This window comes from Podarcis filfolensis (assembly GCF_964270895.1).
Source record: "Podarcis filfolensis genome assembly, chromosome: 4".
Taxonomy (NCBI): Eukaryota; Metazoa; Chordata; class Lepidosauria; order Squamata; family Lacertidae; genus Podarcis; species Podarcis filfolensis.
The window spans coordinates 38,893,514-38,917,605 of NC_139607.1; the positions used below are offsets into that span (position 1 = coordinate 38,893,514).

The 24,092-nt window shown below is 41.8% G+C and overlaps 1 protein-coding gene across 9 annotated transcripts in view; it reads right to left on the reverse strand.

Annotated features, from left to right (window-relative positions):
* Nucleotides 1-24,092, reverse strand: part of GPM6B (glycoprotein M6B) — a 104,737-nt gene that overhangs the window by 36,674 nt on the left and 43,971 nt on the right. For 3 of the 9 annotated variants that reach the window (XM_083612182.1, XM_083612179.1, XM_083612180.1), the window contains exon 1: nt 1,422-1,623. The exons of 4 other annotated variants lie outside the window; for them this stretch is intronic. In XM_083612182.1, coding sequence (XP_083468308.1) covers nt 1,422-1,470 — 49 coding nt within the window. In that variant the 5' untranslated portion in view covers nt 1,471-1,623. Of the gene's footprint in view, nt 1-1,421; nt 1,875-24,092 lie in introns of those variants that run through there. 2 more of the 9 variants (XM_083612177.1, XM_083612184.1) reach the window with 2 other exon arrangements.

Below are 24,092 nucleotides of genomic sequence, written 5' to 3' on the forward strand. Positions count from 1 at the left end.
AAGGAAATAATGAATATACACCTTACACGCCATTCCTAAAGTTTCCCTGATTTCAAAGACATTCATTCAAGTACAATTCACTTCTTGGCCTGGAGGTACACAATTTTCTCTTCCGTTCACTTAACAAAGAGTGCTAATTGTATTTTTTGAAATTCAAAATGCAACTGCTTATGAAGCAATATTGAAAAAGGATCTGTACACACTTTGGAGGGCTCATTTTATAAGAAGCACCTTTTAAAAACAACTTTATCCATTGAAACAACAACAAAAACAACCTTCTGGGGTGTTTGTCCCCATCATGGGCATGCTAGTGTTTTGATATGTTTTGATTCCTTAGCATTGTAATGTTTCAGGTAGAATATTCAGGATATTATTTTATACAATGGCTGAACTGTTCACCAAATTTTACTTTACTGAAATTGAAGCTCTTATAATATTGCATGTTTTAGATGTTTCACTGAGCAACACAATTAAAATTTGCGGAATATGTATCGCATCACTGTACATTTAACTAACAGATTCTTTTCCGGACACTCTAAACCATTAATTTAGAAGTATTCATTAGCAATTTAGGATGAAATACAAAGAAACCACTAGTAACAATATATATAACAGGTCCTGTAAGTTTTAGAATTTCTCAAACAGGATAAAATACTGGAACCAATCCTTTAGTGTGTGCTCATTCCCTTTCAAGTCAGTGGTTTTATACAAGTGTAAATGGCTGCAAAGTTTCTAAATAACTACACTAGTCTGCTACAGAGAAGTGCAATCGAATGAAATAATGCAGGCTGTTAACTTTGTTTCATTGATCTTTAAGAATAACCACCACCAGCAACATTCAGATTTGATTTCTCTTGCCACACTGCCATTTTCTGGTCTGTAAGTCTCTCAATTGGAACATTTGCCCCCAAACACTATTGTGCACTTTAATTATTTGCATAATATTACTGCTTCATTCTCTTCCCTCAAATATTATAGACATGCAACACATAAGTACTGTACAAGAAAAAAAAAAGAAAACAAGCCATTCTGTCTACACTGGCAGAAAGCTTCCTATTACAGTAATACTGGATCACCCAAACCCCTACCATCAGACTCAAAATGTATGAATAAGGCATGTATGTATGTATGTACACACACACACACACACACACAATTTTTCTCTAAACTGCAAAAAATGCAGTCTGGGTTTTTTCATGGGATTCGAGATGGCTGAAAACACCAACTTAGAGATGTTGGGAGAGATGGCTGTTCCATTAATCTGCTGTCAAGCTATACAGCATAAAAACCACTGGAAGCTAGAAGATGCCATAATGATAATTTAAGCACCGCTCTAAAGAGAGTGACAAACATAGCCTAAATCTTTTCACTTAAGGTTCTTAAAAAGATTTAAACAGTCTATTGTTCGGTCCTCTGGGTACCTTTTTTCTCTTGGCTTTGTTCTGTATTTTCCTCCGCTGCAGTTTCCATGGCTGGCTTTATACCATCCACCAAAAATGCTCTCGCTCCCCGCCCCCAGCAAAGAGTCCCTCTTCCTTCTTTCTTCCTTCCCTTCTGTCTCCTATTTACCGCCGCAGTGATTGAGTGGCTCTGTTCCTCACTACAGTAGATTACGCTCCTTTCCAAAATGCACAAAGTCGTGTCAGCTTTAGTTTCGATCTGCCTACTGGTCCATAAAGATCTCTGCCAGGAAAGACTCAGCCATACGTCAGAGACCCCGGTTATAAAATAGCAGGTCTGTGCTCGATTGTCTCCCCACTCTCTGTGTGTTTGCAATGGGAGCGTGAAGGGGGGGATAAACCCAGCTAGCCTCCCTTTTTTCACATGGTCTCTACTTTCCTGTTCTCCCTATGAATGTTAATCAATTCTGTGGTGCAGAATAGATTAGTGACATCAGAAGAGGGGCTGCATCTGAGGGAGTGAGCAGAGCCCCCTCCTGTTGCATGACTCAGCGATGACACTCACCCCTCACCATACGCCATCTCTAAGGAGAGCCCATGGCATCACATGACAACAAGACTCCCTTTCCCATGATGATCGCCTATTTATTATGCTTGGAATTTTTATTAATTCCACATGCCCCCAGTTCTTACAAAGCACATGCCTGTTTCCTTTGTAGTTTTAGGTTTTGACTTGAAGGATGCATGGTTTGAACGCAGTTTAGAAAATAAATGCATATTTATGCCCATCAAATAACTATGTACCATGTGCTTATATGGTAGTGAGGAGGTTCTCACATCTCTGGGGCAGTTAAGCTATTATGACCAGTGAAGAGAGGAGATGCACAGGTGAGACGAATACTAGAGCTCCATAAGATCTCAACTTTCCAAGTTCCAAAGTTAGATTCCTTCTATTTACGAAGGAGCGCCCTTATTGAAATAGAAGCTTAAAAAAGATGACAGGATGTCCTCATCCAATCATAGGCAAATTTTTATCAGGAGATGATGGAGCATAGCACAGCATTTGCTGAGCCCATGCAATAGACCTTGGCTTGAAGATTTTTGCAAGTCAAACATTTTCTTTGCCAGTTATTTTGTTTGTTTAGTACTGTGCACAGGGGATCTGAAGATTAAGATCTGAGGCAGATGTTACATTTGCACATCAAGTTTAATACAGATGATGAAAAACTAGATGAAATGTTTTATTTCATGGAGTGTGTTAGAAGGTATTCTTCGGAGTCATAAACTCCTAGCATCGAAGGAGAGTTGGGGAGCTTCTATCATGCTAGATTTCCATGTGCAGGGGTTGCCTGCAGTGACCAACAGCATTCAGACATTTTTTCTTCCCACTCACCCCCTGCAATCTGAGCTGACAGTCCCATGAACTTTTTCTTCAACACTCAGATCTGTCCTCAGAGAGCAGTAAACTAGACTACAAAGCTATCAAAAACAAAGTCAAAAATCCCAGGTAAATAACAACCTGCTAAATTCAGTGCAAGAGACAGAATAAAGGAGCAGCTAATTCAGCAAGGAGAACAATTGGATACCCTTTCCTACTTCATCACAACTACAATGGCTCCTGAGACTTCTCACCTGTCGTGTCCACTTATCTCCCCCTGTCTTCCAGGGTGTGGATGGGGTGTGTGTGTGAAGCATTCAACATGCTTGAGGTTACCTAATCCCATGGGTTCTTTTTCCCTTTCAATACACATGACTGGAGCCTTACTTCTGTGAACCCTAACATCGCTTTTCCATTTCCAGAGTTCACCAAATGTGTGTGTCCAGGAGCCTTGGAAACTGCATACATGGCAAAGCATTGCATTATCTGAACAGTGTGCTATGGCTTCACCCTATGGTCTTCCCTATGAGAAACCCCTAAGATATAGCTAGATATTTACTGCTAAAACCCAACTCCATTTTTAAAAAGACATTTTCTAGCATCATATGGAGACTACCAAGACATGAACATCTAGTGTGAGATGCAACAGCTCTCTTTCAGTCATACAACACCAAGAAGAAGAAGAAGAAGAAGAAGAAGAAGAAGAAGAAGAAGCAGCAGCAGCAGCAGCAGCAGCAGCAGCAGCAGCAGCGTTTGGATTTGATATCCTGCTTTATCACTACCCTAAGGAGTCTCAAAGCGGCTAACCTTTTCCTTTCCCTTCCTCCCCCACAACAAACACTCTGTGAGGTGAGTGGGGCTGAGAGTTCAGAGAAGTGTGACTAGCCCAAGGTCACCCAGCAGCTGCATGTGGAGGAGCGGAGACACAAACCCGGTTCACCAGATTACGAGTCTACCACTCTTAACCACTACACCACACTGGCTCTCAACCTTGTGTGATGCACCACTATATCTGCAGCTATACTTCTCCCCACACCACACTGTTAAAGAAGATTCCTACATTCTCCCTCCTTCAAACACTAACCCAGCATTGGGGAACCTTTGGCCCTTCGGATGTTGCTGAACTACAACTCCCATCAGTCCTAGCAATCATAGCCAACACCCAAGGATGATAGGAGTTGTAGTTCAGCAACATCTAGAAGGCCAAAGGTTCCCCACATCTGCACTAGCCCATGGTAGATGGGATGGGCACTCACAGAAACCAGTGCAAAGATATGTATCCTTAAAGATAACTCTTCAACCCCTTAAAATGCAAGAAACAATACCATCAGTGAACCATATCCAAACCACAGAAACCAGGAACACCAAATTGGAAGCAAGTGTGACACAATTCAGGAGAAATTTGGAAACAATAATATGACAAGGCTTGGGAGAGAATCAGTGACAAAAGGGAGCACAATTTTACATCCTTCAAAATTCAAAGCATTTTCAAAATGATCAGTGTGCATTACAGGAGGCTATTAAAGAATAACATAGATACAACCCAGCTAAGTTTGTGAATTTTGTCATTAACAAAAAACAAATTTTCTTCTCTGGCCACCACCCTACTTGGACTAGCAAGTCAAGACATTAGAACAGATGTCTTTCAAATTTGCAGAAGCAGATCTACATTAACGAGCACAACTTAAATGTATATTAGATTATCAGCACTCATGCTCTCGGCCTCAATATTTTACATTGTCAGTACCAGCATCTGAAATTTTATATGACACAATCGACTGTGAGGATTGCTCCCTACACCTTGCTGCTTCAACATTAAAAACAAAAAATGGGGGGCGGGATAGTCTAAATTAACGTGTGTGGATTAGAAGGGAAATTGTGACTGGCCCAGAATATTGACTCACTCGCATAGGAAATGTAACTTTTGGCTAAAAGATAAAGGGAACAGAAAATGGTACGGATTATCTGTCACCTGATAGTAACCAATTATTCTTCCTCTCTCTCTCTCTCTCTCTCTCTCTCTCACACACACACACTTCAAAGGGCTTCATGCACCAGAATTTATTCTCCATTGTAGCCAGATGAGTCCAGCCCCAAAGAGTCTGTGCACAATTACGTCTGAAGACTAAGAGACATGACTCCTCCCTTTCCCATAACTTCAACAAGCCCTGATCCAACATTAGGGAGAGAGAGAGAAGCTCTTGTATTGTGAGACAGAAGAAGTAGCAAGTGCATTCTTTTCCAGCTACAACCATTTCATGGTCCCATTGTGGGGTTTGTTTGTTTTTTTAGCCATCCCTTCTTCCAAGGAGTTCAGGATGCCATTCATGATTCTTCCACCCCGATCTTATCATAGGAAGAGTCTGCTGCATGAAAACAGTGGCCCATCTAGTCCAGCATCCTCACAGTGGTCAGCCAGATGCCTATGGGAAGCCCCTAAGCAGGAAGTAAGCATAACAGCACTCTATCCACTTATGATTCCCAGCAACTGACAGACGAAGTACAACACTGCCATCATGGCTGGTAGCTCTTGATAGCCTATTCTACTGGAATGTGGCCTTCTCCTCTTAAAGCCATCCAAGTAGGTAGTCCCACTTCTTGTGGTAGCAAACTCCATAGATGAACTCTATTATTTCAAACTATAGTTTTATTACCACAACCATTTTGAGGGTTAGACAAGAGAGCACTATAGACTGGCCCCCAATCTCCCAGTGAGGGTCACAGCTGAGCAGAATCTTGAACTGGAGCTTTCACAGTCCTAGCCCAACTCATTAAGCACAACACCACATTGTCCCTCAATGCATGGGTGAAGCTGCAAACAACTTCAAAGCCTTGTTGATTTCATACTTTCGTATTGTTTCTAAGGCTGCATTTAGTAATATTGTGTGTGTGTGTGTGTGTGTGCGCGCGCGCGCGCGCACATGCGCACCTACAGATAACCATTCTTCCCACAGGATTAAATAATTTTAAATAATGCTTTTAAAGCCTCCCACTTCTCCCTCCAAGCACTCTGGCAAACAAAAAGGACTTTGAGGAGTGTGGGGATACTGCTCAGTGGCAGAGAGCTCTGGGCAAGAAGAGAAGCAACTATTTCTCTCCACTGTTGTTTCCTTATTCACACTTCTCTGCAAGTGAGATAGGACTCTACCTCTCTTCCAAGCAGTCAGTTACATCATGGCTAATTTAGACTACGATTTATTGAAACATGCCTGTTTCATAAACCATTGTTAACCCACAGCATTTCTGGGTTCAGGCATAAAGTTAAACTGCATATAACCCAAAAGTAATTTTAAAAAATCTTCCATTCTTCTTGTGGCTTCACTGCAGGTGTAAAAGGGAGCACGTGAACCCAAGGTACACTCCGGTTCATTAATATAAACCATATTTTAGCATAACATCCAAACAAGGCCTTCATATTTGAATCCAGGTATATTGCATATCCAGGACCTTAAAAGAAACAGATGGATGAAATCCAGCTATGCTGTCCTGCCCACTGCACAACTACTGATCCAGAGGCACCGATTCCAGCTTCTATGCTGACCTGTGTGGTTCCTCTGCCGTCCATAAATACTTTCAGGGGGTGTAAAGGGCTGCACTAGGATGTGAAAACTGGTGTAAGCATTAGCGGATGCCACCGCTGGATAGAAAGTGGGTCACCAGCATTGAATTTAATCCAGACGTCTGTTAGACTGCTATCTGTACACAAGTACAGTTCACATTTTAATACTGTAAATATATTGGCAAACGTTTTCTTCCGCTGTGCTCATTGTGGATTTCACCATGGATCTGCTCCCTCTGCTTCTCTTTCCGAAGTGGAGTGTGCATCCTTCTAATCAAGTCTCATTTCGTTAGATCACATACCAGTTTGCATAATTGATAACAGCTTACAATTTACTGCATTCACAGAGATCCTGTAGGGATTGCTTTTTTCTACATTGCAACCTTTTTTCTTTTTAACTCACAGCAAATTGAAGTCCTGACCTTGTGGAATTAAGTACTCAGAAATCCCAATTCGTGTACCACTTTTAAAGAAGTGGATACGCTTTGGTTATCATGATAAAGTGTCACAAGCCATCTATCGCATCTGAATGTGCACTGTACTTTCCCACCTTCAAATATTCTTCACGAATTCTCTTACTAAAATACTGGATTACAGAGCTCCCAACTTATCACCACGCTCTCCACAACCTCTTCTAAGCTGCCATTCCCTCATACCTCGTGCATAAGAAACCCAGGCTCAAGTCGTGTCTTGATTGGACCCCTGTGTATGCATAAAAAATAACTCTTCTTTCTCCCCTTCACAATGCCCTAGAGAATGCAAATCAGGAGCAATCAATAATGACAGCTGAAGTCTAATAGTTCTCTTTCACTCACATCAACACTGTATCATACACTCAAGTAGAGCATGCTCTTTGAAACTCCAGGTGATATTTTTTTTGTTAAGTCTACTTTCATATTGGACTACTTGAAGTGACAGAAGCTAAGAAATTTGCATGTTTAGTCTGGGACTATGCATTGCCAAATCTCAAAACAGTAGGGGATTTTATATACACAATGAACTTGAACACAAAAGCACTGTAGGGTGAGTTGAGGACAAGAGTAGCAGCCTTGATTCTGCATCACCAGATTGGCTGTCTAGTAAATTGCCTTGCCAGAGTAGGATTATTGCCTACAGTATTTATTTCTAACATTTTTGTCTACTATAGACATGGGTTGTCAATGCTTTCCTTGGGAAACTCAACATGAGTCCGAGAAAATGGGGGGGGCGGGGCAGAAATCTGCATAAATATTACCTGCTTTTGTATCTTAAATGCAGTTGACCTCCCACTAAAACCAATGGCAAAATCATCACAGATTTGTATCCCCTGCCACATAAAATTCATGATTTGTGACTATTATTTTTCCATCCGTGCATCAGAGGTGGGACATGTTCAGGTAGGCAAGAAAGTCCATCAAAGGACTTCCTCAAATGGACTAATTTTTCTCTTGTACTCAAAGTTCACACATCACAAAATTCTTCATGCTATGGTAACTGGCACTGAAATTCTATGCTTGTCCGCGCAGAAGTAAATTCTATTGTTTTTAGTGGGGCTTACTCACAAGGTAAATGTGAATAGGATTGCAGCCTGAAGCTCTAACTCTTAGAAAAATAATAATACATTGATGGCAAACACATCAGTCAGCACATCAGTTCTGAGCATGGTGCCAAGAACACATGATTTTCTTCCTTAGGCTTCACTTCTCTTTGAAAATTACACATGTATTTATGAAGAAGTGGGCAGAGAAGATGTGCAAGACATGCCTGAAATTGTGTGGATATAGACACGGAGACTCTCCTCTTTAAAAAACTGCTGAAGAAAGAAGCTTGCCTGCTTGGGAACAAGGGTTCACAGATATGCATGAAGCAACTTCTGCAGTCTCAAATCTCCAAAATTTGTGATCAAATCTGGATATACAACCTTTCCATTTCAGGTAGGTAGCCGTGTTGGTCTGACGCAGTAGAAATGTATAAAAAAAATCTGAAGAAGTGTGCATGCACACGAAAGCTCATACTGAGAACAAACTTAGTTGGTATCTAAGGTGCTACTGGACAATTTTTTATTTATATTTCTAACCTTTCCATTTGTTAGGAAAGCCCAAGGCCAATAAGCTGGCAGGCAGGGCTAGTCTCCTCTTTTGACTTCGCTCCCTCATAAACTTAACGAGTTAATTGTACATGGCCTTGTTGTACTTCAGGGAGGTGTGTGGCGGCCCCAGATATGGGATGCCTGAGAAGGGAAGATTTCCAGAAGAGCTGGCCGGGAAGGAAGCACAGACTGAGTCCATGAGAACCCACTCATCCCTGAGCAGCCAAGAGGCCATGGGTCTTCATGGGTGACTGAACTCTTCATCTCTATTCATCCCTTTTCTCAATGCATAACAACAAAACAGCAGTGCTCTCATAATACAGGCCTCTCCATTCTTTCCTCTTTTATCATCATTCATATCTCAACTATGACATGACTGAAAGGGATTCTGATGGGAAATGTGCTTCACATTAGCATATTTTCCCTCCATACAATAGCGGCATTAAGCTGCTGCATTTTCAAAGCCTAAACAAAAAGCAGCAAGACTTTTCGCAGCAGCAGTGTTTGAAGTTTAATTATCTGTCTGCCTTATCTCTAACCCATTTTTATTTCTTTTTTAAAACGAAAGAGGGACATATGTTTAGTTGGAAAGTTTGACTAACAGAAAACAGTAGGATGATAAACACTGTGTTTTTTTTTTAAATGCAATGTCTTTAAGATGATTTTACTGACACGTGATGGTGTTAAAACTCATCTTTACTTCATTGATAATTGTATTTCATGCTCAGAGCCACTTTGTGGTGATAGTTACTTCTATTTTAGAATTAAAGAGATCAGTCTAGGCAACTCATTTTAATACTTACAGAAGTTTTTTTTTCTTAATGGTGGTATGCTGGCATTTTCTCATGCAAAAACCTAGGCAGTCACAACACTGCTTAAGTACACAGCAAGACATCTACCCACCTTGTATTGTCAGTTGCAACAGTCTGGAAGTGTACAAAACCTAATTATTTTAGAAGAGGGCATTAGACTTCAAATAATTAGGAGAGAAATTTTCAAAGAGAAGTGAAGCCCAAGGAAGAAAATCATTCCAACTGCATTAGTCAGTAGACACATGAAATGCAATTCACCTCACCCTGAACTGACGGCTGAATGGCTGACTAGTGTAGTTTTCAATGGGAAGTTCAACACAACTTGATCTGAAATAAAGCCAAAATAAAAAAAATATATCTATGGAATGTGGTTTAGAAAAGCTGCTGTTCTCCTTTCTTCTTCAATTTTATTTATATAAAAAGATAGTAATCTCCATTTACTTGAGGCCCCCTCAATGCCTGAAGGCTCTAGTTAGCAGAGGATGAAACAAGATGATAAACTGCAGCAATACAGAAACATCCTATTTTTAGGCTTAATTCGGGCAACCAGAGGATTTACCCTCATCTATAATACCCATGTGCCAAACTAGAACCCGCAATTTCCCAATGACAAACAGAACTTTCTTGCCTGGGCTGTCCCTAAGCCTTCTGCTCACAGAGCCAGGGCAAGAAAACCTCTCTTTTTAGACAAGAGGACAGTGACTTTAAGAGTACCTTAAGGGAGACTAAAATGACAGCAAGGCCAAGCTCCCAAAACAATTCAAGGGAGAGCACCTCAGTAACAATTATGCCCCAAAAGTACATGAGAAGCTGCTAAATTATTTGTGGATTAGAAAACTCAGACCGTTTTAGAAAGCAAACTGCCCCATAGATGTGCCAGCCAATTGTCTTTGCTGCTGCAGGCAACTGGCATATTCTCTCATCTGTGATCCGTGCTGGCTTTGCACAGATGTAAACATGCAGGGTTCAATCCAACTTTGGACCTGCTGAAACTGATGGACAAGTAGCTTCATCATGCGGATTTCAGTTGATTTACTCATAGAGTATGACTTAGTTGAGTATCACCTGCAAGTGCCATTGCATTTTCTACCTTTCACTCTACCTGTTCTATCTACATTATTCCTCACATTTAAACATGTACATAGAAGTGGCATAGGTAGGGCTTGGCACTTTGTTGAGTGAACATTTTATGTATCTTGTATTGTTAAGAGTTTAAAATTTTTTATCTGCTTTTGAATTTCCTTGTGCTGTATTTTATTTTTGTCAGGTTGTGTTGACACTTTACTGTAAAAAAATAAATAATAGATAGATAGAGATAGATAGAGATAGACAGATAGATAGATGATAGGTGATTTATACTCCGCCCATCTGTCTGGGTTTCCCTAGCCATTCTGGGTGGCTTCCAGCAGAATATAAAAGCATAATAAAATGTCAAACATTAAAAACTTCCCAATACAGGGCTGCCTTCAGATGTTTTCTAAAAGTTGTATAGTTCTTTATCTCCTTGACATCTGATGAGGAGAGTTCCACAGGGAGGGCGCCACTGCCGAGAAGGCCCTCTGCCTGGTTCCCTGTAACTTCACTTCCCGCAGTGAGGGAAATTATCGTTATTAATAGAATTGTAAACCACTCCCACCTCTCCTGCACTACAATATGTGCAACATAATAATAATAATAATTCTTTATTATTTATACCCCGCCCATCTGGCTGGGCTTCCCCAGCCACTCTGGGCGGCTTCCAAAAAAAAACATTAAAATACTGCAATACATCAAACACTAAAAGCTTCCCTGAACAGGGCTGCCTTCAGATGTCTTCTAAAAGTCTGGTAGTTGTTGTTCTCTTTGACATCTGGTGGGAGGGCATTCCACAGGGAGGGTGCCACTACCGAGAAGGCCCTCTGCCTGGCTCCCTGTTACTTGGCTTCTCGCAGTGAGGGAACCGCCAGAAGGCCCTCGGTGCTGGACCTCAGTGTCCGGGTAGAACGATGGGGGTGGAGATGCTCCTTCAGATATACTGGACCAAGGCCGTTTAGGGCTTTAAAGGTATGCACCAGCACTTTGAATTGTGCTCGGAAATGTACTATTGTGCTCGGAAATCCACTATTTTGGGCAAATACGTTTAATAAATTCATTTGGGGAAATGCAATCAATGTAATGAGACAAGAAGAGAGTAAAAAAATGGAAAAGTACTAAACAAAAACAACACAGAGTCCTACCAGAATCGAACAATAAAAAAATGATAGCAAGAAAACAAGCTTAATATGAATCAAATGACTTGAAGAGGGTTCTCTCTCTTTTTTGCATGCCCTTAAAGCAGAGTCATTTAAACGGACGGTCACAGGCCATTTTTCTATCTTCCAGCTGGGTTATTTGTGGGTCTTATCTCCCCAGTTCCCTATCACTCTGCTACACTTACAGGGCTATACATAATTAGCAACCCTTCCCCAAGTTACTGACTGAAATCAGTTGTCAGACCTTAATTGGTCACATGCTTCTCATAACATCAGAAAATCAAAGCCACGCTGCAGGCCAAGCCAATTCCAACACAGGAGACTTTTGTTGTTTTTGAAAAGCACTACAGTGAGTTTTTTGGGGGGGCGGGGCGGGCGGGCATCAATATAACCAATTAATATTAATTTGTAATGGAATGCAGTAAACTGTAGATACAATTTATCCACTATATAGAATTAAGGATGATCAATGTTAATAAAGTGCCAATTGTACTTGGTCCCAGGGTTTAACTGAAGATGCAAGAACACAGGAAGCTTTTGTAAACCAAGCCAGACTATTGGTCCATCTAGCGCAGTCCTGGGCTTTCATCCCCTTCCTCTTGTTCCACTGCTTTTCCTTGGAGGAAATTGTTCTTTAGCACTCAGTTGGAGCAAACAGCAATTCAGGTTCTTTCCGGATTGACGTTTGCTCTGATTCAGCACTAAAGAGCAGGTTTCCTCCAGGAAATGAGGAAAGGGGGAAACCGTTTGGCCTTGTGCCCAGAAGGTGCAGGGCAAGAGGAAAACTATGCTTTCTGGGCATGGGGCAAACAGAAGTGTGGACTGACTGGAAGTGGTTCTGCAGCTCTAACTGGAGATGATTGGGAATTGTACCCGGGACCTTTTGCAGGTAAAACAGGTGCTCTACCACAGCCCTTCCAGACACAGGTGACCTCCACCTTGCAGAAGCCAAGCAGGTCTGGTTCTGGTCAGTGCATGGAGCGAAGGACTCCTAGTGATGATTCAAATGCCACTCTGGAAGAAATGCTGGATATAAATGTAGCAAAAACATTGAAAATCCTTTATCCAATGGGTTTTTTGAGGTGGGGGGACATACCAGCCTGTCCCTGGCTTTTAAATTGGCACTGCAATAGTATCAAGGCAATGGGAGGGGTGCTGGATCTACTTTGTGTCCTCTAGCAAACCAATGCAGGAACAGTTGCTGCTGCTCTCGGTGCACAGATGTCACTTGGGGCCATAGCTGTCAACTTTCCCCTTTTCTTGCGAGGAATCCTATTCGGAATAAGGAAATTTCCCTTTAAAAGGGGGGAAAGTTGACAGCTATGCTTGGGGCTGGATGGGTGGTTTGGTTTAACTTGGGTCCCTGGCTTTTGTACTGCCTCACCCAGAAGCCAGCCTACACAATAAACAACCAGGCAGGCTCATAAAACCCAACCAAAGTGGCAGCCAAAGAAGTCTGGATGGGCAATAGCACCTTGTTAGCGACAACTAGCAAAAACTCCCTGCTATGCAGGTGCCACATGCAAGGGACAAGCAACAAGAAATGTCTATCACCATCACCATGCCCCTCATAAGTGCCTAGAGCAGGGAGAGGGAACCCCTTCAGATAATAGGCAGTATTCAACTAACACATCCTCTCAATCCAAGGGTTTCCATTTGTGCAAATGGACTTTCCCCCTTCTTCACAGCATGTGCTCTTCCCTAGAACAGATTTAGGGGGAGTCCAGGGAGAAGAGGAAGGAACATTCTATTGCACAAGCAGAAATCCCTTGTACTGAGAGAACGTTCACACAGTGCTATGCAGAATACAACCCTCAGTATGTGTTCTTTGGGGTTGGTCTAGCACGGCAATTTTCGAAGTGCTCTCATGCTGTCTTACAGCCATATGCCCAGAATGATGTTGACAAGTCTTGCAGTGGAGAGGCTAGTATTGATGTCATTTTGCCAACTTGCTATGACATTGCCAGAGTTGATTCAACTAGCCTGGTTGGCTTGGAGAGTGATCCTTCCCTCCGCCCCGACCATTCTGGATATGTACCCTTACCCCACCCAAAGTTGCACGTTTGCTGGTCCATGGAAAAGAAGGACCATTTCAGATAGAAGGAGATTTGACCAAAGATCAATATCATTTTGCTGTATTCATTGTATACCATGGGTGGCAAAAATAAAGGCTAAAGGACTAAACCCCAATGAATGATCCAAGAAAGGAAGCTGTGAATAAATATTCATGAACCTCGAATTCATTATAAAACATCACGAGGCAGTACACAACCTAAAAAAACAGGAAAACCATTTTTAAATGTCAAACATATCAGTAAAAGCTGGTTGCAAGTATATTAAAAAAAGTCTTGCCAGGTAAACACTGGCAATGAATATGTAAAAGCTTCAGTTAACATGATCTGCACATTCGATTCTCCGCAACATAGGCCTCTTGGTATGACAGTCGGCTCACACAACACTCCTAAGAGAAAGCCCAGAGAAAGTCCTCTGTCCTTTTGTATCGTGCTGGCAAAGACAGATCATTGTATGCAACAGTGTTTTCATATCCCAGCTTGTTGACATTCTAAACCATTTCAGTTCCTAAGTTCCTTTCGTCTCTTTGGACCATGCATCTAAATTGTCTTCACAGGCTTCTTGACTCTGCTATTCTGCTTGTTTGCACTTCCACCAAGGTTTTTCCACTTAAGAGGATTGCTGTAGCTGTACATACACCCTGTATTTAAAATTCTGACAGGTCTTGAAACATAGTATTTCTTACCCACTCGTTGTTGCCAAGACAATCCCAGAGAGGGCTACATTAAAAGCAACACAAAATACATATTACAACATGTAACTGAACAACCTAAAATCAACAAGATTAACAACCCAGCAGCCTCCTCCAAATGCCTCAATGAATAAATGAGACTTCAGCAAGTGCTGAAAACTAAAAGTTGCCACTAGCCATATCTGAGAGGAGATTTCTTAACTGAGGTGCCAGTACTGAGAAGATTGGGGTGGAATCCAATGTCTCCATTCCATTACCAAAATGATATGTGCTTGTGCAATGGAATTCTTCCCCTCTCACCCCGCCCCCCACTGTGCATGCCCTATTCCCCCCAATAGGCTCTGGAAAGTTAGGAGAACCCCAAAAACAGATTTAGGAGGGGTAGAGAGGGAGCAGTTCTATTGCACAAGCAGAACCAATGACTTAGTGCTACTTTGGACAGAAATCTTACAGTTTACTTACTTGCCGTCTAAGCATGCAAGTTGATCGTGTGAAGGGAAGATATTGCAAACTGTGGGTGAATATTTAACATAAGGCTTTCTTGAAAGAAAGAAAAAAAGAGGAGAGTGCATTGATCCTGCATCCCAACTGGCCTTGAGTTTATGACTCTGCAACCACAACAATAATTTCCCAAGGATTAAGCCCCCTATCAGTCCAGGAAAGTAGCACCATTAAGTCCTCGTAAGGCGTTGTATAGGAAACAGCCAATGTTACCTTAGCTTAGATGCATCCATATGACATATGATTTCGTCTGCTGGGTTCCCAAACTAAGAATTCTCATCTTTATCAGAGTACAGCATTCCAGTTCAAGAAAACAATTGGCGCATCTCCTTGTGTGACTAAGAAACGACATTTCACTTGGCAGGGTGCACTGCTGTTCTTTGGTCTTAAAAGAAGTCCATGAACATAGAGAGGAAAAAGAGTGTGAGACTGCACGAAGTGTGCTTTAAAGGCTCATTGGGAAGGAAATCAACATGTTATTCCTCTCTAAGAAAACTTCATGAAAATCAGTGGAATATCTACTGTATTGAGCTGATATATTGGCACTCTGCTTCTTGTCCCAGCTTAGGATGGTCAGGAGGTGGTTCTGCTCTCCTAGCAACCAGGTGCACCTAAAACTTTCTTCCACAAAGTCCTGGCTACTAGAGGAGGCAGAGAGACGCATAAGTAGTGCAGAGTCCACAATTTCTGCTCACTCCCACCAAGAGGTGGGCGGGGTTTGCAACACCACGTGGGCTTACCAGGCCAGGTGCCACCCACCTTGCTGCAGGATGGCCGTTGGCCTGCCCCCATCTCAGCAGGACAATGGGCTGCTGGCTGGAGGTGGGAGTGGGGCGAGGGCTGGGAAAAGGGCTGGTGCTCTTCGGATCAGACTCACTTTTCCTTCCTAGAACTTTAATCAGAACACTCAGTAGCCAATGGCCATTTTAGACAATTTCATTTTAATCATTTATATGATAAAACTCAATAATCAGATAGTTGTGTACTCAATAATGTCAGATCTCATGTACTTCTGTAAATGTAAAATGGTAGCTACAATTTCTGTTACATTGCTAAAATGCAGAATGCCAGTCTTGCTAGTTGTTGAGAAACATTTTGCATTAGGCATGAATTTCACCTTCCTATGGATAATCTGTGGACCTCTTGAAATACATTGTTCTCATAGTTGCAGCAAGTCTTACACATGTAGCAAACCCAATTTGTCGGCATATTATCCAAACTGAGACATGCAATTAATCTTAAAAGCCCTGCACTGAGGATAGACAAAACACATAATTATGCATCTTGTTTACATGTAAAACTTCGTTTGCACTTGCTATTAGCATCAGAGTATCCTGAAATATTACAATATAAATTAACAGTCACATATTAAATGCTTGGGGATTGGCAACTTCATATTGCCAGTCTCATTTAAAGTTCAAATTAGCCAAGCAGAGGCGCACATGATGACATTTGAACGTTTTGTTATTTTACCCTTCCCTTTTCTTTTCACAGCATGCTGTTCTTGAAAGTTTACTTTTACATATAGTGTTCTGAAATCCTACCAAGATCACAGTAGAAAGAGGCATAAAAGATAATCAAAGGAAGCTACATAACCTCAAAACTACTGCAGGGGAACAAAGAAAAGTCAGTGGGACCCTGGAAAAAAACAAACCGACAATTGTTTTGTCTAGTTGTTCTGTCACACAGACTTTGTTGCATAGTCTTTCCAGACTAACATCCAAGTTCTTGGGTTGGAACCAAAGAACCATAAGCCGAATGGCAATGGTTCCCAGTTTTGTAACAAATGCTTGAGCAAAAGCTTGGCTGAATTCAGACCATTTGATTTAAGGTCTGAACAAACCATGGTTTATTGGGGGCTGAAGAACTGGGAAGCTTGTGCTAACTTTAATTTGCTGTTATCTCTGAATTCTCAGACCACTGAGAAACCTCAGTATGCTGTTGTATTACTGAGATTAGAGAACTTCGGATGCTGAGCAGACCGGAAAGTGAAAACAGCTTTAAACCATACATTTGCATCCATGTTAACCAAGATTTACAGTTACGTATTTAAGCAAGTTAAAATTACTTAACATGTAATCAACCACTCTTCCAAGCTGTAATGCCTCTATCTTACATCCTTATCTCAAGATCAATGGTCTTCTTCACATGTCACATTAAACCATTGCAATGTTTAACTATGGTTAATGTGAACAAGTAGTGTTCACTTCACTCCTCCCCTGCACAAAGAGCAACAAACCTTGGCTTGTTGTGTTGTCCAAACCAGAGCTCATTGTTTGTTCCTCTCCAAACAAGTCATGAGTGGTAGTCAAGGTTTAGTGTTTGTGGCTTATTTGGGAAAAACAAAACACAAGCCCAGATTTGAATGACAGGATATGCCAAGGCTTGGGGTTAGTTGCTTGAGGCTATACCAGGAGCAGAAGAGAAGCAAGGTGGGGACTTTTAAGAACTGTGCACCTGTACACTGCTCTTTGCATTAAACCATAGTTAAACTAGGGTTTCAAGTGATGTTCAAACCAGGCCAATGAAAAGTACAATTAAGACCTTTAGAACAGAACAAGGAGAAAAGGACTATGGGTTACCTCCCCTCTCATCACACAGCTTGTATAGAAGATCAGGGTTCTTAATCACACAAGTACATTTTGGCTATGTTAATTTGACACTCACCTTTAAACTTTGGGAATGACTAAGTAAGCTCCACAGTACATTCAGACTATGTATCAATCCCATAATTGCTTTCAAGCTGACAGATGTGTGAACTTTCTGAGAGTCACAAGACAACAATATCAACTCTTTTATGAGTGCTGTAGAAACCAGCTACTAAGCATTTGGCTTGGATACTATTGGACCATTTAAAGAATTGGCTAGTCCTAAAAGGAGACAATTAATAGCAAAGACAAGTAGTTCTTACTCAGGTGTAAAACTGATGCAATATTTCTGCAAGTAGGTAATATTTTATTTTATAGCTGGCTGAAGAAAGGCTGACTTTTGTACTTCCTTCTATTTTTTCTACCAGTATTTGACATTTTCATGAAAAGGTTTATCTGTACAGGAAGACAATTGGCTGATAAAAGAACAATAATGGTGTATATTGAAATATAATAGACTTCTCTAGATATATATTTATATCGTGAGTATATAAATGAATAATAGTATGTGAAAGAAAATTCATTCTTTGGGTGCCAGCAAGCAGCAAATAGGATATTGATAAAGCAAAATTGCTTTAACAGAATTGTGTTAAAGCAAGGTATTTAAAAAATCAGGACATAGTGGGTAAAAAAACAAAACAAAAAATGAATACACCTGCTAGAACTGCTGTATAAGGTTTGGTTTAGGAAGTGCCTTTACCAACTTTCAAAAATGAATGAAAAAGATTTGATTATACCACCCAAAATGAATGGCCATTAAAAATGTAGTTCATCCAGCAGAACAAAATGATTTAAAATCCAAGGAACTTATCTAATTTAAGCCATTACAAAGGAGTAGCAGTTTTGTGCTGCATTGACCAGAGAATGTTGTTGTGGTAGAAGAATGTCACTCTAGGGTCCTTGGGGAAAATAATGAGATACAAATGCAGCAAATAATTTTTAACAGTTGATTTGGCCCTCAAATAATTAAAACTAAATGTAACTGAGGTGCACTTTTTGGACACAATAAATTGGAAATGTCTCTTTTGCAAAATTCTGCTGGAAAGAACAGATGTTCCATAGCAGCACAACATGGCTAATTATGCATGTGCAATTCTGCATGCTTATTTTAAGGTTTCCTTCAGGACATATCATATGATTCCGGCTATAGCCTTTAACATAAAGAGTTCACACAAAGCAACATGAAGAGATATGCCTATGAGTTGTGCTATTTATAGTCTGTTCAGAGAACAAACGTCAATGCTTTCTCAATAGGTTTCCTTTTCCTTGCTTAAATTCATTTTTAGAACAAGGGGGGGGAGGAAGAAAAGATTGCATTCAACATTCAAAATAGAAAGTGAGCAACAGTCACTGTTTGATAAGATATGGTAGGAGTTTCTAATGCCATAATTTCAGAGCTGAAGGTATGGCACTTATGTGGGCTTTGACCAAGGATTATATTGTACCCTTTGGCATCTGAAACTAAATCCTGCCAAGGTGTGAGCTGATGTATCACAACAAAAACACAGTCCTTTGAGAAACTATTGAAAAGTCATTTCACATTATGAATGGAGTGATGAATGAACAGTCATCTTGTGGAGGCAGGGGGAGGGAGCAGATATTTATTGTTTCCTTGGGTTCCAAGTTAAACCACTACAAATGAGATCTGCAATAAAATGTTTCAGTGTGGAATGCTGTAATTCAATATGTCAGCCAGTTAGCTAGACAGTTTTCCAGGATAAAGGTAAAGGGACCCCTGACCATTAGGTCCAGTCACAGACGGCTCTGGGGTTACGGCGCTCATCTCGCTTTATTGGTCGAGGGAGCCAGTGTACAGCCAGCATGTGGCCAGAACGATTAAGCCACTTCTGGCGAACCAGAGCAGTGCACGGAAACACCGTTTACCTTCCTGCCAGAGTGGTACCTATTTATCTACTTGCACTCTGATGTGCTTTCGAACTGCTAGGTTGGCAGGAGCAGGGACCGAGCAACGGGAGCTCACCCCATCGTGGGGATTTGAACCGCCAACCTTCTGATCAGCAAGCCCTAGGCTCTGTGGTTTAACCCACAGTGCCACCCGCGTCCCTCCAGGATATGCATTTTCTAGGATACTCACGCCCAATTGTCAGAGTTATTTGGCTACTGAGCATGCTCAGTCCTCACTGTACTGCCTCGGAGTCTCAATCCTAGGGATTGTTTGTACTTCTGTGAATCTTGGGGTTCCCCTGAGCCTGCTGGTACCTCCCCTCTTGGGTGTGTGTGGGCGGCATTTTTACTATGTGAAGACTCACACTTGGTGAATGAGTTCACCATTAGTATAGATTATGCCCTTCATAGCATGCTGATCAAAGAAATATCATGCAGTTGAACAGAAAGTAGTCCATTGCCCAGACTCTTCTAGCTAATGTCAAAACGTTAATTCCTTTTAATCCTTTAAGCTTCTTTCTGGATTGAACAACTGCTCCCAACTTGACTATCCCCCCCCCCAAAAAATATGAGGCTTCCAGATTCAGCTAGCAAAGCAGTTAGACGCTAGTATCAATATGCATATTGTAGAAGGGGAAAGATGCATTCTCCTTTAAAGAGGCATTTTCCTTTCAAAAAGTATGTTTAGCTTCATCTACATTGTGCTTAGCTCCAACAGTGCCCTGCAACAATGGAATCCTCTTCTCAATTTAATGGGGGGTGGGTGAACGAAAATCCAGATATGCTGTTCTATTTGCAAAAGCTTTTGTACCACCGTTTGCACATTATCTTTCCCTCTGGATGTAGCATGTTTTACTTTTTAGAACTTAAATCCCTTACTAATGTCCCAATGGCTAGAGGTGCATGGATGTTGCCACTGCAAAACACTTGCAAACGCAATGACATGAAATCCAAAGGGCAAAGAAAACAGGAGTGGAGGGCAGATGTGCCAGTCATAGCATGCTTTGCAATGTGGGAAGTGCATGCACCACATGTATGGCCCTGTAGCCATGAAAAGTTTCCCACTAGGCACTGTGCAACAGTACTAATGGATTTACTCTTTCTGCTCCTACTTCTTTGGTGGGTCCACTCCATTGCCTTTGGGGCAGTCACAAGTCCACAAAAAATCAAGAAAATTAAGGACTATCCACAATATTTGATGCCACTGATTTCAGAAACAATAAAATTAATCCAGGTTTATATCCCAACATAAAAGAGTTGGTATAACTACATAAGAAACAAGCTTTGGGTCTCCAACTGTGGGGTGTGTGTGCGTGTGTGCATGTGCGATCCTTTTGATAATTGCTGCCAAAATGCATGAAGTTCGCTAAATGGAGCCTCTGTATTCAGAGACCACATTCTCAATCCAAGACTGGGATAAACATCTGGGCAATGCTGTTCTCTTAATTCCTGACATGTGAAAGGGGATACAGCAGAGATACAATATGAAGCATTGCATGATTCAAAAGCTATGCCAACTGTTCTTCAATTGAGTAGCCACTGCACTTGTCACACATGGTCTCTGGGAAATATAATGCTCTACAAAAAGGTTAATTGCAGCTTTGTGAAGTTAGGGGGTTTTTCTTCCTTGACCTGAAACCAGTCTTGAGGCATTCTGAATTGGCTTCCATCCTTACATGAGATGACACACAAACTCTTGAAAGCCCCACTTGCTATTTCTATAATATAGTGCATTTTTGCCAAAAATTAGACAAAATCATTTTTGATAAGGCTATCAATGGCTATTAGCCACAATGACTATGCTGTTAAAGGCAGTATACTTCTGAATACGAGTTTCTGGTAATTGGAAGTGAAGAGAGTGCTGTTGTGCTAAAGTCCTGCTTGTTGGCTTCTCATAAGCATCTGGCTGACCACTGCGAGAACAGGATACTGCACTAGATGGGTCATGAGCCCAGTCCAGCAGGACTCTTCTTATGCCAATATATTCTTAAAACACACCTTAGTTTGCATAGTGCACATGCTAAACATGTTTCAATAATGACTTGAACATGCGGTAGGCATGTTCCTTGAAAGGAGACAAGGCCATATGAGGGCCCCAAACAAACTGTGGGTGTGGCACTTTGTCTTGCTGTCTTCCCTTATCCCTCCCTACCTTCCCACTTTTCAGACTGGGGGGGGGGGGAGTCACACCAAAGGAGTTAGAGAGCCACAGGTTGCCTACCAGTGACTTAACAGGAGACATATATACCAGCAATTTCGCAACTATGTTTTCGGTTCATCGTTACCTTTAAATTAGCAAGGTTAAACTTTAACCAGGCCACCATATTGTTTAGACATCAATAAAACCAATCTCCTTCTTCCTCCCCCCCCCCATTTCTGCATGTTAAAACTGGGAACTAAACAAAGTGAATGCATTTCACAGAAAAACAGTATACAGTGGCAATGTTAGAGAGTATTAGCTGCAGCATTTTTTCAGCCTTTGATTGGGCTGCTAAAGTAGGTACTGAAATGTGTTTTCCGAAGCAAAACACTTCATTTTGGAGCAAGTCTGGCCATTAAACAGCCTACAGGCCCCTGAAGAATCCATAGGCAGCCTACACACTTCATCCCACACACTTTCTTCCAACAGTCTTGAGAACACTAGGTATATTTTTACTCTCCCTCCCTCCCCTTTCGGAAGAGGAATTTTCTGGCTTTTGTGGCTGCAGAGACAAATGTGACAGCAATTTAATGTCATAATGAATAGTGATGCAATTAGAAGGATGTTGACCCTAAGTATTTGTACAATTCTCTCCATTTCCAAAGCCCATAATCAGAATGGCTGGCTCAAGTGTGCCTGTGCTTGTTTGCAGATCATAATTTCAGTGTGTTACCACCATCGGAATATAGGCAATGCTTTACCCAGCAACAGTGCTGGGTAAATCATTGCTCTGATCTTCTCCACACATGTATGGAGATATTTCTGGAGATACACCCCTTGCACCACTACACTTTCCAGTATTTACCTATAGCTCCTTGAATACTCTTTCTACCTCTTCTCTGGCATGTGCCCCATTTGGTACCATGTAAACGGACTATCATTATCAAAAGCAAAGCGTACCCATTCTCTTCACAAATAAGCTTAATCCACTGCTTCCTGCAAGTCCAGCAAATGGGTACTGCATGTGCTTGAGCTCTACAGGATGAAACAGTGCAGGGTGGTGGGGAATGCAGGAACTAAAGAGTTCATTCGGTTGCATGCATGAATTTGAGAAAACACTGGGTAGTCAACAACACATTTGGGAGCACCACAAATTTAAAGATGCATGATAATCTAGTGGCTACACTTTTCACGAGCTGACATGCTTCTGCTTCAGATCAAAAGCTCTCATTAAAGGTGATCTAGTTGTTTACAGAGTCCAGGCAAAAATAAAATACAAATTTGCTTGTTTTTCACCACTACCATGAAAGCTGGGTTTGTGCGACTGGGATTCAAATAAGCAAGTATATGCAGTAGGCTATAGAAATTAGAGATACTTCAGTTGGCTGGTTATCAGCAGTGCCATGATATGGCCAGAATGCGTTCTGCAGGATTGGCCTGCGAGAACCACAATGATCTAGGTCAGTTTCTAAATCAGTGCTTGTTGCTTTTAGGGGCTTTGCATCTGGTTCAGGCTGGCGCTTTAGCGTATTGACACAGCCATTAGCCTTGGCTGTCAGCCAAGCGGCAGGATGATTGCCCTGTGCACCACAGGGAGTAGTGCCGTCTGTGCACACATGTTGTTCTGCAGCACAGGGCCTCCAAGCCATGTCACATCAAAACCCACTAGCAAAGACTCAGAGATGCATTTCAGGCATTTGGTTATCTCTTTCGCAATATGGCAAAATCAGAAAGTGTCATTTAGCACATCTATGTGTGGGCTGATGCCGCTGAGTAATACAGCTATTTTAAAAGCTGCTGCTAAGCAACACTGATGAAGTTGCCATGGACGAGAACTTATTTTTTTGTCTTTTAGAGACACTCTATTTTAATACATGTTTATAAGTCAGCTTCAAAGTTATTTATTCAACTTTTGCTTTCTATCCCACCCTCCTCTTAAAGATGCCAGGTTTAGTGAAAAATGCTTCTTTATCTCACTCATCTTCACAACAAAGTGGGATGGGGGAAAGCAAAATCATCATTAATTCCCATTTCACAGACAGTGAAGTGCAGCTTAAGGAGTATGGCTTGCCCAAGCTGTTGTGAGTCCTGAGGTCACATCTTGAAGAGGATGACTGGACGACAAGGAAGAATAGGACTTTGGACCAGCTGCGGAGCATTCCCTGCCTGTGCCCAGTGCTGCCCAGCTGGGCAGCATCTTGAGAAGGACACAACAGCTTAAGGAGCCCTTCCTGCGAGCCCATTGCCACTCGCAGAAGCAGCACTGGGCTTGCAGGGACCAGGGTGCAGCCTGTTGAATCCTTCTCAGCCACCCTCCAGGTGGAGGTCAGCTAAGAAGGATGCAACAGCTCTTGACGGGGCAGGGTGCCTTGATGGACACCCCCAAAAACCTGCCCAGGGCGACAGCCACCTCAGCTCCCCCATACTACACCCCTGGTTTGGACAACTGGAGGAGGCTGATTTGGGGAAAGGCCCTATTGGGTTGGGAGATGAGAATCTGGGACCCCAGGAAAAGTCTGGGCATCCCAGTGGTTTGAGTCTGGAGGACTAGAGGAATACATTTATGGGATGTCAGAAGAGCATCCTGCTCTTGTGAAACTGAACCCCCACAAGTGCAATCTCACAAGCTTTAGAGGTGGCTCCCATGCCCTCCTCCTCAGTGAAGAGCATTCCTCTTCTATGGAGG